The sequence below is a fragment of the Macaca fascicularis genome, chromosome 4 (assembly GCF_037993035.2).
Source record: "Macaca fascicularis isolate 582-1 chromosome 4, T2T-MFA8v1.1".
Lineage (NCBI taxonomy): Eukaryota > Metazoa > Chordata > Mammalia > Primates > Cercopithecidae > Macaca > Macaca fascicularis.
Genome location: NC_088378.1, coordinates 5,738,317 through 5,754,223, shown reverse-complemented (window position 1 = coordinate 5,754,223; position 15,907 = coordinate 5,738,317). Strand labels below are relative to the sequence as shown.

At 36.1% G+C, this 15,907-nt stretch overlaps 1 protein-coding gene across 10 annotated transcripts in view; it reads right to left on the bottom strand.

Moving 5' to 3' along the window:
• The window catches only part of PDE10A (phosphodiesterase 10A), a 676,118-nt gene that overhangs the window by 52,269 nt on the left and 607,942 nt on the right, over nt 1-15,907 (bottom strand). For 8 of the 10 annotated variants that reach the window (XM_074036771.1, XM_015448495.4, XM_015448494.4 and 5 more), the window contains 4 exons: nt 8,297-8,439; nt 6,977-7,060; nt 4,511-4,661; nt 166-321 (listed from right to left, as the gene is read on the bottom strand). In XM_074036771.1, coding sequence (XP_073892872.1) covers nt 166-321; nt 4,511-4,661; nt 6,977-7,060; nt 8,297-8,439 — 534 coding nt within the window. Of the gene's footprint in view, nt 1-165; nt 322-4,510; nt 4,662-6,976; nt 7,061-8,296; nt 8,440-15,907 lie in introns of those variants that run through there. The other 2 variants (XR_012433277.1, XR_012433276.1) reach the window with 1 other exon arrangement.

Here is a 15,907-nt window from a genome sequence, read left to right as displayed (position 1 = left end):
AAAAAACACTATTATTTAATGAGGACTATAAATATAAGGTTCTACAATAAAATATAGCTATTGCTTTTAAGGAAGCCATAATGATCTTCCTTTTCCACCTATGAAGTACCACTATCTCCCAGACAGCCCTTGAGACTAAGCAGGAGATGGTGTGCGGTGACTCACCTGGAGGATGGACACGGTCTGGGAGAAGTGGTGCTGCTCCATGGTGGAAGTGGAGTAGAGAGCTGCTAGAGGGTGGTCGAACTTCTGCAGGTAGGTGTTACTGAAGCCTCTGTGGTCTAGGTCATGACACAGACACGCGATCAGCAGTCCTTTGCGCTTTAAAAAACAACATGATGCAGAGATGTTCAAAACACAGAAACACACATGAGCAGACTTACCGCTTACATTCATGTCACATTACTTTCTGGCATTAATATAGCACAAACATGGCATTCTGGCATAAAGAATCCTACACAAATATAGCAAATCCTTAGGAATCTTTGAAATTCCAGATAATCTAACTCATTTGTAGCCCCTTTCTTTGTTTCTCTGCTTATGAACGATAGTCAAATTATTTTTGAGTTTCTCTCTCAATTCTAGGAAAAGGTGCAGGAGGTATCAACTTAAAGGTATAAAGCAAATGCTCCAAAAAATTACAGATAAAGCAAACCTGCACAAGGAAAGAAAGGCCAGTTTCAGCAAAATCTATTCGATGTTATCTAACAATACTATTGCTATTATAAACAATAAATATAACAGGTAAATCATATCGCATGTAAAAATGGCAAATATATAGAAAGAAAGACAGAGCAGACTAACGGAAATTAAAGAAAGTCAGGCTGAGTACAAAATAAACTAGGCAGGCGCGCCTCATTAAAAGGCCAGGTGTGAGGAGAGACCTGAAAGAGGGGAAGGAGAGAGGCAAGTGCAGTGTGGGAGAGGAGCACACAGGGCAGGGGAGCAGTGACAACATAAACTTGGAGGTGAGTGTGCCCTGAGACTTGGAGGATCAGGAAGGTGGCCAGTGGGGTCAAGGGGAGGGGAGGCAGTCAATATACAAGGCTTATATTCTCAGTGATCAGAGGAACTATTATCACAGGGTTTTTTAACAGAGCAGTGTTATCATTTTGGTTCTATGTTTACAAGATTATTCTGGCAACTGTGTTGAAAACAGACTCCAGAAGGATGAGAGATCAGTGAGGAGGTTTCTAAAGTAATTGAGGCAAAATATAATAGAGCTTTAGACCAGGATAACAACAATGAAAGCTTCTAAGAGGTGATTAAAGTCTGGATGCGTTTTGCAGGCAGAACCAACAGGATTTTTTGACTGTCAAAGTGTGAAAAGAAAGGAGGTGATAAGGGGTCAAGTATGACCTCAAATGTTTTGGTCTTAGAAGCTGTAATGATCAGCATCAACTGATATGGGAGAAGTACAGGTGGAATGGGTTTCAGGAGAGAGGTCAGGAGTTCACATTTAGACTGAGGCCAGGAGTCTACTTGATAGTCAAGAGGAGATTTGACAAGCGGAGATTTTGTTTTGACAGGTAGCAGCTACTGAAGCCTCAAGGCCTGGAGATAGGCCTTTGCCAGAGAAAGTGCCCATGTGGCATTTAAGGCCACATGATTGGCTGAGCTCACCAAGGTTGTAGTTTGAGGTCGGAGGAGGGTCAAGGTCTAAGCTCTCAAGTACTCCCAATTCTAAAATAAATCATCCAGTGGGCAATTAAATACTTGATAAAAATTGAAGGGAAGAAAGAATCAGAACTCTAGAGGTTAAATCCTATTATAACAAATTTCATATGACGGTTTCTATTCTCTCATGAAGGGATTTTGAGTGGAATGCAGGTTATGCCAAACACTGCTTGAAAAGATTGAAGTGTTTAAAGAATATTAAGAGACTCAATGTGTTAATAACAATCACAATCAGAATTTTATTTTGAAAGACAAATTATACCTGTAAAGGGGGAACAGCCTGCATGGTCTAAGTCTGAGGAAAGAGAAGGATTAAGAAAAAAACAACAACAACAAAACAAAAACAAACAAACAAAAAATCCCAAGGAAGGAACAGCTGGTGCATTAGCAGGAAAACCGAGTGCTGAATGTCCTGGGATTCAAGTGAAGACACTGAGGGCTGACCCTCGGATCTCGCTGGGTGCAGGTCACTGGTGACCTGGAGCAGGGCATTTTCCGGGGTGTTAAGTTCAGAAGCTTGATCAGAGTTGTTTGCAGAAAGAATGCAAGGAGAGGATTTTGAAAGAGCCAGTAGGGTAACACTTACATGGGGTTTACTGCAAAGAAGAGCTAAGTAACAGGGAGGGAGCTGAGGAGAGTGGCAGATCAGAGCATATTCTAAGAGGGAAGTAAAAACTGCATGCGTCCATGCAGATGGCAATGGTCCAGAAAAGACGGGTGAGAGCATGATAACGGAGGAGAGAGAAGAGAGGGAAGCACTGGTAGGCAGTGCTCTCAAAGAGGTGGTGGCGACAGATATGACAAAGCAGAAGGGTCAGTGCTGGAGAGGAGTGTGAAGGTTTAAGAGAAGTGTGCAAGGCAGAGCCTGCTGAGGGCAGATGCGGACAGATGGGGGTGCTGGGATGGGAGTCGGCAGAAGTTCTCACGGGCGCATTTTTAGCGATATGCGTGCTTCTTTATCCTGATAATGCAGGACTGGTTTTTCCCGCAACATAATTGGAAGGGAAATCTCACCAGCAACCCCTAACCCCATGAAGTATCACGTTAACAATCATACTTGCCTGGCATTCTTAAGATAACTGAATTAATTATGTTGTGAATATCATTTTGTTTTGGGGTGGTTTCCATGTTTTATGCTGCTGTGTCATCATGATGTACCTGATAAGAAATCTCAAGAGTTTTACAATCTTGCACAATACGTAAAAGTTATCATCTTTCTAGTTTTTAAACTCACTTTTAAAATTGATGTGACCTTCAGTAGTTTTATTAAAGGTGTGCCAGAATCATACATCTGAAAATAATGTATAAAGAATCACCCTTCTTAAGCATTTCCCTTTAACAAGATCAAACGATAACTTCTAATAGTTCTCTTAGAGGTTAAATTTCTTCTTTATAAAATATGTTTTAAATATTTACATATGTCATTTGGGGATTATTTTTCAGCCAAAACGATCTGATGTTTTGGGAAAATGTAATGATATAATTCCAGAAATGAATTAGGAACTTAAATGAGAGTCAATATGTATCAACAAAGTTTTTCTCACTTACCGTTAAATTTTCAACTTTTTGAATATAAATTGCAATGCAATTTGAAAGTATAATTTCTATAGTTCTTAAACTCATAAGGTATGGCAAAATGGCAAAACAAGACAATGAAATTGCTTTCTTAAAAGGAATAGAATGGAGAAAATGCTCAAAGTCTCAACAATATGGGGTTCAATAGAAAAGGACTTTGTTACGACAAACAGGAAAAAAGGACCGATTTCATCTGGATATTTTGGGCGGAGGTAATAAATAATAAATTACTGATTAGGTTAAACTCCACTTGAACTAACAATTGTTCTGAAAAAGCAACAAAAACTAGAGGATAATTTTTTATTCTTTCTTTAAAATGCTACTATTTTTTTTTTTTCCTAGAATGCATCTTTCGAGTTTTCCACGCAGATTGTGAATTTGGTCCAATAGGATGGAAAAGGATAGGATGGACCTTCACAAGCACTGGATTCTAGATTAAATGTGAATTTGAGAAAAGCACAATTTATGTATCACAAAGATAACAGCTCCTTTCTCTGGACAGTCATAGGTCCCCTAAAAGATGAAACCAGTTTTACAGAGGACAGAAAGGAGGACTCCATCTAAAGTGTGAGCAGACACTCCCAGGATCAGTGTGGTCAGAGGCAGGGATATCCTTCAAAGTCGGGATTGTCCAGATGTAGAATCAGCATCCTTTGTGGCCACGAGTCACTAAGCGCTAAGCCTGGCTTTCAAGTAAGGGACTGTGACTGTGGTTGACGAATGGAAGTGGCCATCTCCAATTCTAACTCTGAGATTCTGAAAGCTTTGGATATGTCACCAACTCTGGGTATTTAAAGTTGGGCAAATTAATTAAACATTTCAGATCCTTTGTTTCCTCATGCTAGAGGAGGTCAAAATCATTTCTGTCTTCACAGTATTTAATGCTCTAGGTTCTCAAATAGACAGGATACATCTACATTATCCAGGGCATATAAGCAATGAATAAAATTCACTGTTTATATCCCTTCAGAACATTTAAGCTTTAATAGAGAAGGCTTTAATAGAGAAGGCTACAAAATTAGTGATTCCTTGGGGGATATTTTGATGCAGTTAAAATTTCTTTTATCTACATTTCTTATACAAAATAATATGCTAAATGCTCGGGTATAGGAATCTAAAAACGGGATGCCCTTGATTTAGTAAGCCAAAATTTGTCTTGGAATAACATGTCACAAATCCATGTCATTAATGTGCTCCCGATACACAGTATTAAATCCACTGAGGTTACGAGAAACAGCGGTGAAGAGTGCATACCCACCTCAAGGTCTGTGAAAAGCGCGTGGTTGTTCTGAAGTATGGCGTACATGCAGTGTGCTACAGTGACCGCATGCTTCCAGTTGTGATAAGGAACCCGCCGATAGTTCTTCTTCACAGACATAATAAAACGACACAACTTTTCGAGCTCAAAGCTGCATGGAAAAGAAACTGTTATGACCGAAACCAGAGAGAATCACTAGATTGCAGGAGAACCCCCTAGTTTAGGTACACATATGTCTGTATCTTACACACTTACAACTCTAAAGATTTCCACCCTGACTGAATCCATAAGCACTGGAAACTCATTCACCAGTTCCTTTCCAGTTCTCTAGCCAAAAAGAAGAGAATAAAGACTCTTTTATGGTATCTGTTGTGATATAGTAACTGTCCCACCGGCGAGAAAATATCAGTATTCGTACACAGTCACCTGTCACCAGCCCTCATGATTTTCTTTAGTTATATGTTCATTTCCTAAACCCCACAGTGCTCAAAGGACAACAACCCAGCACCATCTTGCTAACAGGTATTTTGAGCTAATATTTTCCAAAAAGAATATTCAGACTTACAAACTGCAAATATGTGTATCATGAGACTTTTCAAAGCAATTCCAAAGTATTAAGTTTTATTATATACTAAAATTGTTAAGTCCCAAATGAACATATCCAAATACTTACATAGTATATAAAATAATGTATATTTTATTACACATATTGTTATACTATGTGTTTATATTATTATGTACTTATACGTATTTAAGACTCTCTAAACTCTCAAAATAGACTTGAGACAGCTTAAAACAAAAGCATATATAATACAAGGCTTTCTGAAATACCAAGGAGGTCGAGAATTCATAAAAACTTAAAAAAATATGTAACCTGTGTTTTTCTCCACTGAAAATTTTCAAATGTATTTGAAGTATAAGGTATGGCATTTTAAGAATTCCAACTGGTCAAACTCTCAACTGCATTCTGAGAATTAACTGGAGTTAGGTATCCTATGTGCATCCTTTTGAAACACTAATTTACAAAAAGTCACAGATAGGAAAAACACAGACTTCAAGAGGAATGACAATTAAGTTCTAGAGAAACTAAGAGGTTCTATAAGACATTTAATTCCTAAATGAGTAAAAAAGAGCAAAAGAAAACAATTCCTTGCATTTTAACATTGCATGTTCACACTGTAAAGGATCAGATATAAAGTCAGGAAAGGCCTCTAGGACAGCCAAATTGGGTGGGGAAAAGATTTGCAATGAAATGGTGCCACACTTTGAATAAGAAGACATGTTACTTTTTGATCTATTCTAATAGATACATGATGGCAGGTTGAAAGTTGATGCTATTTACACGTGGTATTCTAAACATTTTTTAAATTTTTATTATACTTTAAGTTCCAGGGTACATGTGCAGAACGTGCAGGTTTGTTACATAGGTACACATGTGCCATGATGGTTTGCTGCACCCATCAACCCTTCATCCACATTAGGTATTTCTCCTAATGCTATCCCTCCCTTAGCCCCTGACCCCTGACAGGCCCTGGTATGTGATGTTCCCCTCCCTGTGTCCATGTGCTCTCATTGTTCAGCTCCCACTTAAGAGTGAGAACATGTGGTGTTTGGTTTTCTGTTTCTGTGTTAGTTTGCTGAGAATGAGGGTTTCCAGCTTCATCCATGAAAGGACATGAACTCATCCTTTTATGTTTGCCTAGTTTCCATGGTGTATATGTGCCATATTTTCTTAATCCAGTCTATCATTGATGGGCATTTGGGTTGGTTCCAAGTCTTTGCTAGTGTGAACAGTGCCGCAATAAACATACATGTGCATGTGTCTTTACAGTAGAATGATTTATTATCCTTCGGGTATAAACCCAGTAATGGGATTGCTGGGTCAAATGGTATTTCTAGTTCTAGATCCTTGAGGAATCACTATACTGTCTTCCACAATGGTTGAACTAATTTACACTCCCACCAACAGCATAAAAGTGTTCCTATTTCTCCACATCCTCTCCAGCATCTGTTGTTTCACGACCTTTTAATGATCGCCATTCTAACTGTCATAAGATGGTATCTCATTGTGGTTTTGATTTGCGTTTCCCTAATGACCAGTGACGATGAGCTTTTTTTCATATGTTTGCTGGCTGCATAAACATTCTGGTCAGTAGTAACCCCTGTCTCTTTCAGTTACACCGCCAAATGAAATTCTAGCCTCTGTTTTTATGAAAGCTTTGTGGATTTGTTTTTTAACCAGGCTACAACCACGTTGCTAGAGCCCCAGCAGAAAATCTGAAAAGGCTGCGTATTTGTACAATAATCTCAGCCCTTTTTTATTTGAATATTTAGAAAAAAAGTAATTTATATATGCAATATTTTAAAATAATTTCAAACAAAGATGGTGGTGAGGCATATATGTAGAAGGAGGAAGAGGTTATGTCACCCAATATTTCAAACAGTAAATTTTAAAGTCATTCATACCAGGATGTCCCACAGGACCGATGAACCATGTAGACAAAAATTCCAGGCCACATGTTTTCAAAAGGACCAATGTCAAAGTGGAATCTGAAATGTTAAAAGGGCAGTTTATCACTAAAGGTAATTAGAATAGACATAATAAGTAAAGAAAATCATTTAACTTTTTTGTACCAAGGAGCTAAAAAGACACTGGGAGCTCAGCCATCCCTTTTTCTGCCTTCTCAGCCACATCTCTCTGGTACTGAAAGATTTTCAGGAATAAATTCCACATATTTATTCCCTTAGAAATCTAGTCCAACATCCAACTTATTGACTCATTTTCTATTAATCTGTTTAAAATGATGCTTCATTTGTTATCAGAGAAATTAAAAGAACAAAAAGGTGTATTACAAATATTAGATACATATACAATCATAGAAAAGGGGGGAAAAGCCTTTTCAGAAGTATTTTTGGAGTTGAAATTGTTTTACCTCCTATTTTAACTGCGATAACAATTTCACTAATATAAACACCAAAGTTATTACCTATTTTTCATTTGCTAATTTAGTTACCAACATCAGACTTGAATTAACGGTATGGTATAATATATACTATAATTTCAACTGTAAGGCAAATAGTAGCTCTAAGTCACTTCTGAAGGTTTCCTATGTAGATACTGTTGGCTTACACTTACAATGAACATACAAACGGCTTCTAGTAACTTAAGTATCTTAACATAGGATTAAAAAATAAAGCGTCTCTACTAAGAAATACAAAAAATAGCCGGGCGAGGTGGCAGCGCCTGTAGTCCCAGCTACTCGGGAGGCTGAGGCCGGAGAATGGCGTGAACCCGGGAGGCGGAGCTTGCAGTGAGCTGAGATCCGGCCACTGCACTCCAGCCTGGGCGACAGAGCGAGACTCCGTCTCAAAAAAAAAAAAAAAAAAAGAAAGTCAAACTATGACAAAATTCTTGAATTTAATTTGGAAGTTTAAATTTATAGGGAAATGAGAACTTTTTGATATCTTATGTTAAATGCCATTTTGAGTGTCAAATATTAAATGGTATAAAGTATGCAACAGACTAACGAGAAATGCTAAAATTTCGGTTAGCTCATTTCAAAACTGAGTTCAGATTTTCTTTTTTAAGGTGATGAGATCTGGCCTTTATTTCCAAATCCTCTCATACTATCTGGAATCACTTTGGAAGGAGAAAATGGCAACACATGAAACTCCACATGTAATACGAGTATAATAATTGTGACTCTAATTCTATAATCTGTCTCACTTTAAGTTCAATTCAATTAAAAATCGTTCCTGAAGAAACTGACAAAGCAACATACTTACAATTCAATTTCTTTGCAGAGACGCACAGGAAGGGTAAATCGCATGAGGCCTTGCCACTCTTCTGCAGTACAAATGCTATGGTAGGACAGCTTTTCCATTGTTACCCGGTAAATGCACTCTGAGTGGCGAATTCTATGATACATCTAGAAGGCAAATCCAAAAAAAAAAAACCCAAAATTAAAATAATATTTAAAATGTTTTGTCACTGAAGTTCAGAATTTGCTATTAAAGAATCAGAACTAGAATTAAAACCAAAGTAGATTTATTATTATCCATATTTCCATATGCACAGGGATGTGCACACATGACTTTGCAGATTCAAAAGATTTTTTTTTTTTTAAAAAAAGATGGTATCTCTGCTTTAAAAGTTTTCCTCAGACATCTCTTGGTAATGAGGTTACTTGGCATTTGTCTTCTTTAAAATGCTCTGTATTTCTGTATTTTTAAATAATAAAAATTAAACACATCCATTTTATTATCAGAAAATGAATATTAGTATTTTTAAAGATCACAATAAGATCTAAGGTACTTCTCAATCTATTACAACAAAAACTTTAATTACTACATTTCACCTGTGCATCAAATTCAACTTCCTTGGGAGGGTTTAATCACAACATTTCCTTCTCTGGTTTTTAGTCTTGACTGTATGCTTTTACTATTCTTAACAGGACTGAATTTGGGGTGTTACTGGTGTTCCAGCAATGAACTCACATGAGTAACACAGGTTTGCATTTGTCAGTCATAGACTGTGTCCATAAAGTAGGTATATAAATTGGTAATTACATTGAAAATGGATAGGTACATTTTGCCATCCTATTAAGTTGAAATCTTGTGTATCTGTATCTGTTTGCAAATGTTTTACAAATAATTATAAATTAATATGTGAGATAAAATAAAAACATGCAGTGGAGCCAAAGGAATGGGTCAATATTTACTCTTGTGAATGATTAAATAGACGAGATTAATTAGGAACTGTCTGAAGCAAATTAATACTGAAAACGTGGTGAGAAGGTAGAGTAGCTTTTGTAACATTTTGCATTTTTAAAGTAACATTTTCTACAGGCTAGCTCACCATCTGTAGGTCAGACTATCCAGTCTACATAAAAATACAAATGAAAGCTGGGCAAGGTCACTCACCCCTGTAATCCCAGCACTTTTGGAGGCCCAGGTGGGTGAATCATCTGAGGTCAGGAGTTCAAGACCAGCCTGGCCAACATGGCAAAACCCTGTCTCTACTAAAAATACAAAAATCAGCTGGGTGCACGCCTGTATCTCAGCTATTTGGGAGGCTGAGACAGGAGAATCGCTTGAACCTGGGAGGTGGAGACTGCAGTGAGCCAAGATGGCGCCACTGCACTCTTGCCTGGGTAACAACAGTGTAACTCTGTCTCAAAAGAAAAAAAAAAAAAAAAGAATGAAGCTAAATGGGTCAAGAGTGAAGATATTTTCTTTATTTCATCATTTAAAAATATTTAGCTTCCTTCTTGGCGATGTCAAAGTCCTCTCGGTCTAGAGGTTACTAAAATGTTTGATTGTGAAAACCCTATCAGTAAACAAATGGTGGCAATGCAAACCCAATGAATGAATACACAGTAATTACATGCACACAAACTGTACTCATGTATTATTTATATTATAAATAGAAACTAAAAACATTAAAATTAAGTGGCTATATTTTTAAATATTTTACCTACTAAGTAAGTCTTTGTTCTTACTAAAAAATTAGTTATTTTTAAATGAAAGTACTATATTTAAATGTTATTAATCATCAAATGCTTTCTGTAATACTTTTGGAGATAATGATTTAAGGGATGGTTCAGTTTAATTTATTTCGGTATTTAGATTTTCAGTTATACTATTTAAGAAAGGTATTCCTTAAGAAGTATGTCGATCCAAATGGAATAAAGGCTGTATTGGCTGTGGGTAACGCCTGTAATCCCAGCACTTCGGGAGGCAGAGGCAGGCAGCAAGACTAGCCTGGCCAACATGGCGAAACCCTGTCTCTACTACAAACACAAAAAAATTAGCCAGGTACGGTGGCACACACCTATAATCCTAGCTACTTGGGAGGTTGAGGCACGAGAATCATTTGAACCAGGAAGGCAAGAGGTGGAGGTTGCAGTGAGCTGAGATTGCACTACTACACTTCAGCCTGGGTGATAGAGCGAGATTCTCTCTCTCCAAAAAAAAAAAAAAAAAAAAAAAGGTTGTATTGGCTGTTTTTAAACATTACACTTATATTTTTGTTTCCTAACTACTAATATGTTTGGTTGACATTCAAACGCATTTCCATTTTTCTTGATGTCAATCAGTTGACCCTGCAAACTAATCAGCTACGTTTTTACATATTATCAAAAAGCATTCGAAATCAATGAAAACTCTTTGTGGAGATTTGTATCAGTTAAAACCTGCTTCGTAAAACAAAATCATTAAAAATTCAATTTTAAAGGTAGAGAGAAAAAAAGGGGGAATAAAGAACAGATAAAACACATAGAAAACAAATAGCAAGATGGTAGATTTACACCAAACATAAAATCTGAATGGTCTACACATCATAATTAGAAATCAAAGACTGTCAGATTGAATAAAAAAGTATGGGCCAACTATATACTGCTGACAAGAATTTTACTTGAACTATAAAGACATAGAGTAAAATTAAAATGATGGAAAAGATATACTATTTAATACCAGTCAAAAGAAAGTTACAATGACTTTATTAATAATAACAGGCAAGGTAGAGTTCAGAACAAAACTATTACTAGGAATAAAGAAAATCATTTCAAATAACAAAAGGGTCAGGTCATCACAAGGACGTAACAACCCTAAGTACGACACACCTAATAAGACAGTTTTGGTATATATGAAGCAAACAATGATAGAACTGCAAATAAAATAGACAAATAGATAAATCCACAATCAGAGCTAGAGATTTCACACCACCCTTTGAACTGAACTACTCATATATCAATCCAATCAAAATCCCAGTAGACTTTTCTGTAGGAAATTAAAAGCCGCTTCTATAATTCATATGGAAATTCAAAGGACCGAGATTAGCCAAAATAACTCTGAAAACAAAGAATGAAGGTGAGGAAATTATATTGCCTAAATCCAATTCTTATTATAAAGTTATAGTAACTAAAGCAGTGTGGTTCTGGCATCAAGGGGCACAAACAGATCAGTGGAACTAAACACAGAAATAGGACCACACACACGGCCAGGTGATTTTCAGCAACCTGCAAAGGTGAGGCCATAAGGAAGGGATAGTTGGTTGATTCAGCAAGTGGTGCTGCAACAACCAAATATCCAAAAGCAATAAATAAATAAATAAAAACTTTGACCCTTACCTTGTATCATATACAAATATTTACTCAAAATGAATATAGACTTAACTATAGAACCTAAAACTATAAAACTTCTAGAAAAAAAAAAAAACAGAGGAGAAATGTCTTAATGACCTTAGGTTAGGCAAGTATTTCTTCAATACAATGTTAAACATCATAATGAAAGGCTGAATTATCAACTGGACTTCTTCAGAGTTTAAAACTTTTGCTCTTAGAAAGAAACTGTTAAGAGAATGAAAAGACAAGCCAAAGACTGGAAGCAAATATTGACAAATAATCTATGTGATAAATGAAAATGACTTGTATCCAGAATATATCAAGAGCTACTAAAAATCAGTCAGAAAACAAACCACCACAACAAAAGATGGACAAAAGATTTGAGAAGACACTTCACCAAAGATGGTGTACAGATGACAAATGTGAAAGAACTGGAACACATACCATGATTTGGGGAATGTAAGAGTACAATCACTTTCATAAACAGTTTGGCAGTCTCTTAAACAGTTACAGACCTCTCCCAGGTTACCCACCACTGCACATATAAATCGTTACCCAAGAGAAACGAAATCTGCGGTCACTTAAAGGCTTGTACACAGACCAACTGTTTCCTGCAGCTTTAGTGTAATAGCCAAAAACTGGAAATCACTCAAGTATCTATCAACAAGTAAATAAATTAGTTGTGGTGTGTCCATACAATAAACTACTAAGTAATAAAAAGTAATTAACTATTTACGTACACACCACCACCGATGAATCACAAAATTATGTTAAGTGAAAAAAGCCAAATAATACAGATTATATGATTCACTTTATACAAAATAATTCTAGAAAATGCAAAGTAATTTATAGTGACAGAAAGCAAAACAATGGTCACCTGAAGATGGGGAGGGTCAAAAGGAAGGGATTACTAAGGGGCCCACAGAAACTTCTGTAGGTCAAGGCTATATTTATTATCTTGACTATATTGATGGTTTCATGGGGGTGTGTGTATGTATATTTAAACATCTGCACATTACTGTGTATCAATAAACCTCAGTGAAACTATTTTAAAAGTTTCTGCTCTTTTTAAGGGTATAGATGTCACAATTTGTATACATGACATATAAATTTCAGCAACAAAGTCACATGATAGTGAAAATACTGCCAAAGATCTGTTTTCAAAGTGCTCTCTTCATAGCGTGAATTTCTTTGGAAAGCAATTATTTTCTCATGCAGTGTTAATGTCACTGGCAACTTGAGGGTTCAGATTAAATGTTATTCCTCTGAATATATCTTCTAAATACTTTCATTTGTCATTAGAAGTTGTTAGCAAATTTGGAGTCTTTGTCTTTTTGTGAAAGAAGCATGTGTATCTAATTTATTAATTGAACAACTGTACCAAGTATTTTGCCGCAAACAGCAAATCTGTGGGTAGCACAAACGAAAATGCATGAATATTTTGAAATCATCTTCATAACTGTGATTTTTTTTTTCCAGGTGATAAAATAAGTAGAGTCGAGAAAGAGCGTAGATAGGTTTAGAAGCGTAGGCTGGACACTGCTGTCACCTTGTGACAGCTAGGAAGCTGCACAAGGCCCACCCTGTGAGAGGAGACTCTGCTTCCCGGACAAGCCATGACCTTCTAGTGCATGAACTTTCTGAAAGCTCCGTCCATGTATTAATAATCAATAAAAATTTCTTTAATATCATTTACCCAAAAACATATCAAGACCCAAGTTTTCACATTTTCCTCATATACCTTAATGGAATGTCACTTGCTTTCCACTTTAGAGATATTAGATAGAGATTTAGAGATTCTGGTAGGAAAGTGAACAATCCACAGGATTTACTCAGTATTTACTGTAAATTGATATTACCTGTAATTCAGTACAATTCTATGGTAAAGCTGTTAGTAAGAATAACTATACTAGGCAGTAAAGTAACTGCTACTATAGTCATTAATCCTATTGAGTATTTACGCAGGCAGTATGCTAAGTGTTTTATACGCATTATTTCATGTAGGTCTCACAAAACTCCTATAAGATAGTTACTCCTTTTATTGCCATTTTGTATGTTTATGACCTAAAATTAGAATAAATTGTATTTCTATTATTCTTACAGTTTTTCATATCAATATACTGAAAATACATAAAACTTTAAATTTTTAGTCTTTTATTTTTTATATTTGTAATCAGTGTAGGTAAATAACACTAATTACAAGATAAAATTAATTAAAATAACAGCATGAAATAATAAGTTTTAGAAAATTTTATATTTACTTCCCATTTGCTAAATGACCTTTAATACGAATAGTAGAAAATAACAAAATCTAGGATTATTAGTAGATGATTTTATCATATTCATGCAAGTTGCTGATGAAGGTAGGAAACGATGTTGTCTTTTTCAGTGCATTTTCTATAAATTATTTGCCTATAACACTGCGTAAATAATCTTGCAGTCACTGTCCAAGTAGAAGAGAATTCTAGCAGAAAGAACTGCTATTTGTCTAAAACTGAAATATATTTTGATGGCCTATCAGTCTTAGGCACAAGGATATTGAAAAGGTGTATGTGCTCAAAAAACAAAATGATAAAAACCTGGAAAGAGGACTGTAAGAGCATGTCTACCATACGTTAAAAATACACCCAATCACATTTTATAAAATGGCATTCCTACTCAACTGGCATACAAAAATATTTAATTAGTGATTATTTAGAAGGTTTTTCTTGGGGCCTATTTACACAATAACCCTCATTACACTTAGAAATGACTGTGTCCATGAGACACCCTAATATTTGTAATTAACGTTCATAGTAAACCTAGAGTCACTTTAGGGTCAGGCAACTCTTAGAAATCTAAACTCTGGAATCATCTACTTGGAACAAATCTCTTGTCCATCATTTACAAATTGTATACATTTAAGCAAATCAATTAATTCTCTGTTTCCCAGGATCTCATCTGTAGACTAAAGACACTATAGTACTTAGCCAAGAATGTAAGGTTCAATGGAATAACACGGGGAAAGGCTAAGAACAAGCACTGGCCACTGACTGTGAAGCTCTCAGTGCTGTCAGCAACCTTATCTTAGACGGATATCAGCACTGTGTTGCCATGCAATTTGGCTCTTTTGTTTGATTTTGGTGATAATCAAGAAGAGAGTCTACTTTTCTATGTGGCAGGGGCGCACTGAACTGGCTTGCAAGAGCCAATTATGTACATTTCTTCCCAGCTCTGCATTCATTATGGCCCATGGGTAGCTTGAAATTGTCCATACTGGGGGAATGTACACCAGAGACACCGGGAGACACACAAATCAGGACCATTCTGTTTTTAGAGAGGTTGCTGTTAAACATTTACTGCACACCACCTGGTATTCTTTAAGATTCAAGTAGTTTAACTTTGGGAACGTTTGAGACATAATAATTGTCCTACTGTTATAAATTGTGTACTCTTTCCCCCTATTTAATTTACATTTAAAATCAAATTGACAAAATACTTATCAAACTATTTTCTATATATTTGTCAATAGCATTAAATGATATCATTAGTCAAATTAAATTGACTCTCAAAGCAAGTCCTAAAATCAAACACATACTCCACATACATATGGGGAATACTGAATAAGACACCTGTAACCACCCTTCTACTCTACACTGCCATGAGATCCACTTTTTCAGCTCCCACAAGTGAGTCAGACATGTGATATTTGCCTTTTTGTGCCTGGATAATTTTATTTAACCTATGACCTTCAGTTTCATGCATGCTGCTGCAAGTTACACGATTTCATTCCTTTTTATGGCTAAATAATGTTCCATTGTGCATAATGTTGGTTAAGGGGTACAAAAGCACAGTTGGATAAAAGGAGGAAGTTCTACTGTTTGATAGTACACTAGGAAAATTACAGTTCATAATAATTTATTGTGTCTTTCAAAATAGCTAGAAGATTCATAATGGTTCCAAAACAAAGAAAATATAAATATCTGAGGTGTCAGATACTTCAGTCATGTTGATATGATTAACGCAGTTACAGGTATCAAATTATTCTACTTACTCCCAAAATATGTACAACTATGATTAATCAATAAAAAGGAAATGCTGTGCTGTTTATTTTATAGCACAGGGCAGTGCTGCAGCAGACTAAAGAAATAACAGACCCATCAGAGGGTGTGGCTTGAGGCTCCGGGATGTGAAGGGAAGGTCCATGCAGGATGAGACTTGCCTGTGGCTGCAAGAGGAGAGGAGTTGAACTGAGAACTCCGTAAGAAAAAAAGAAGCCTTGTCTCTACTTGGG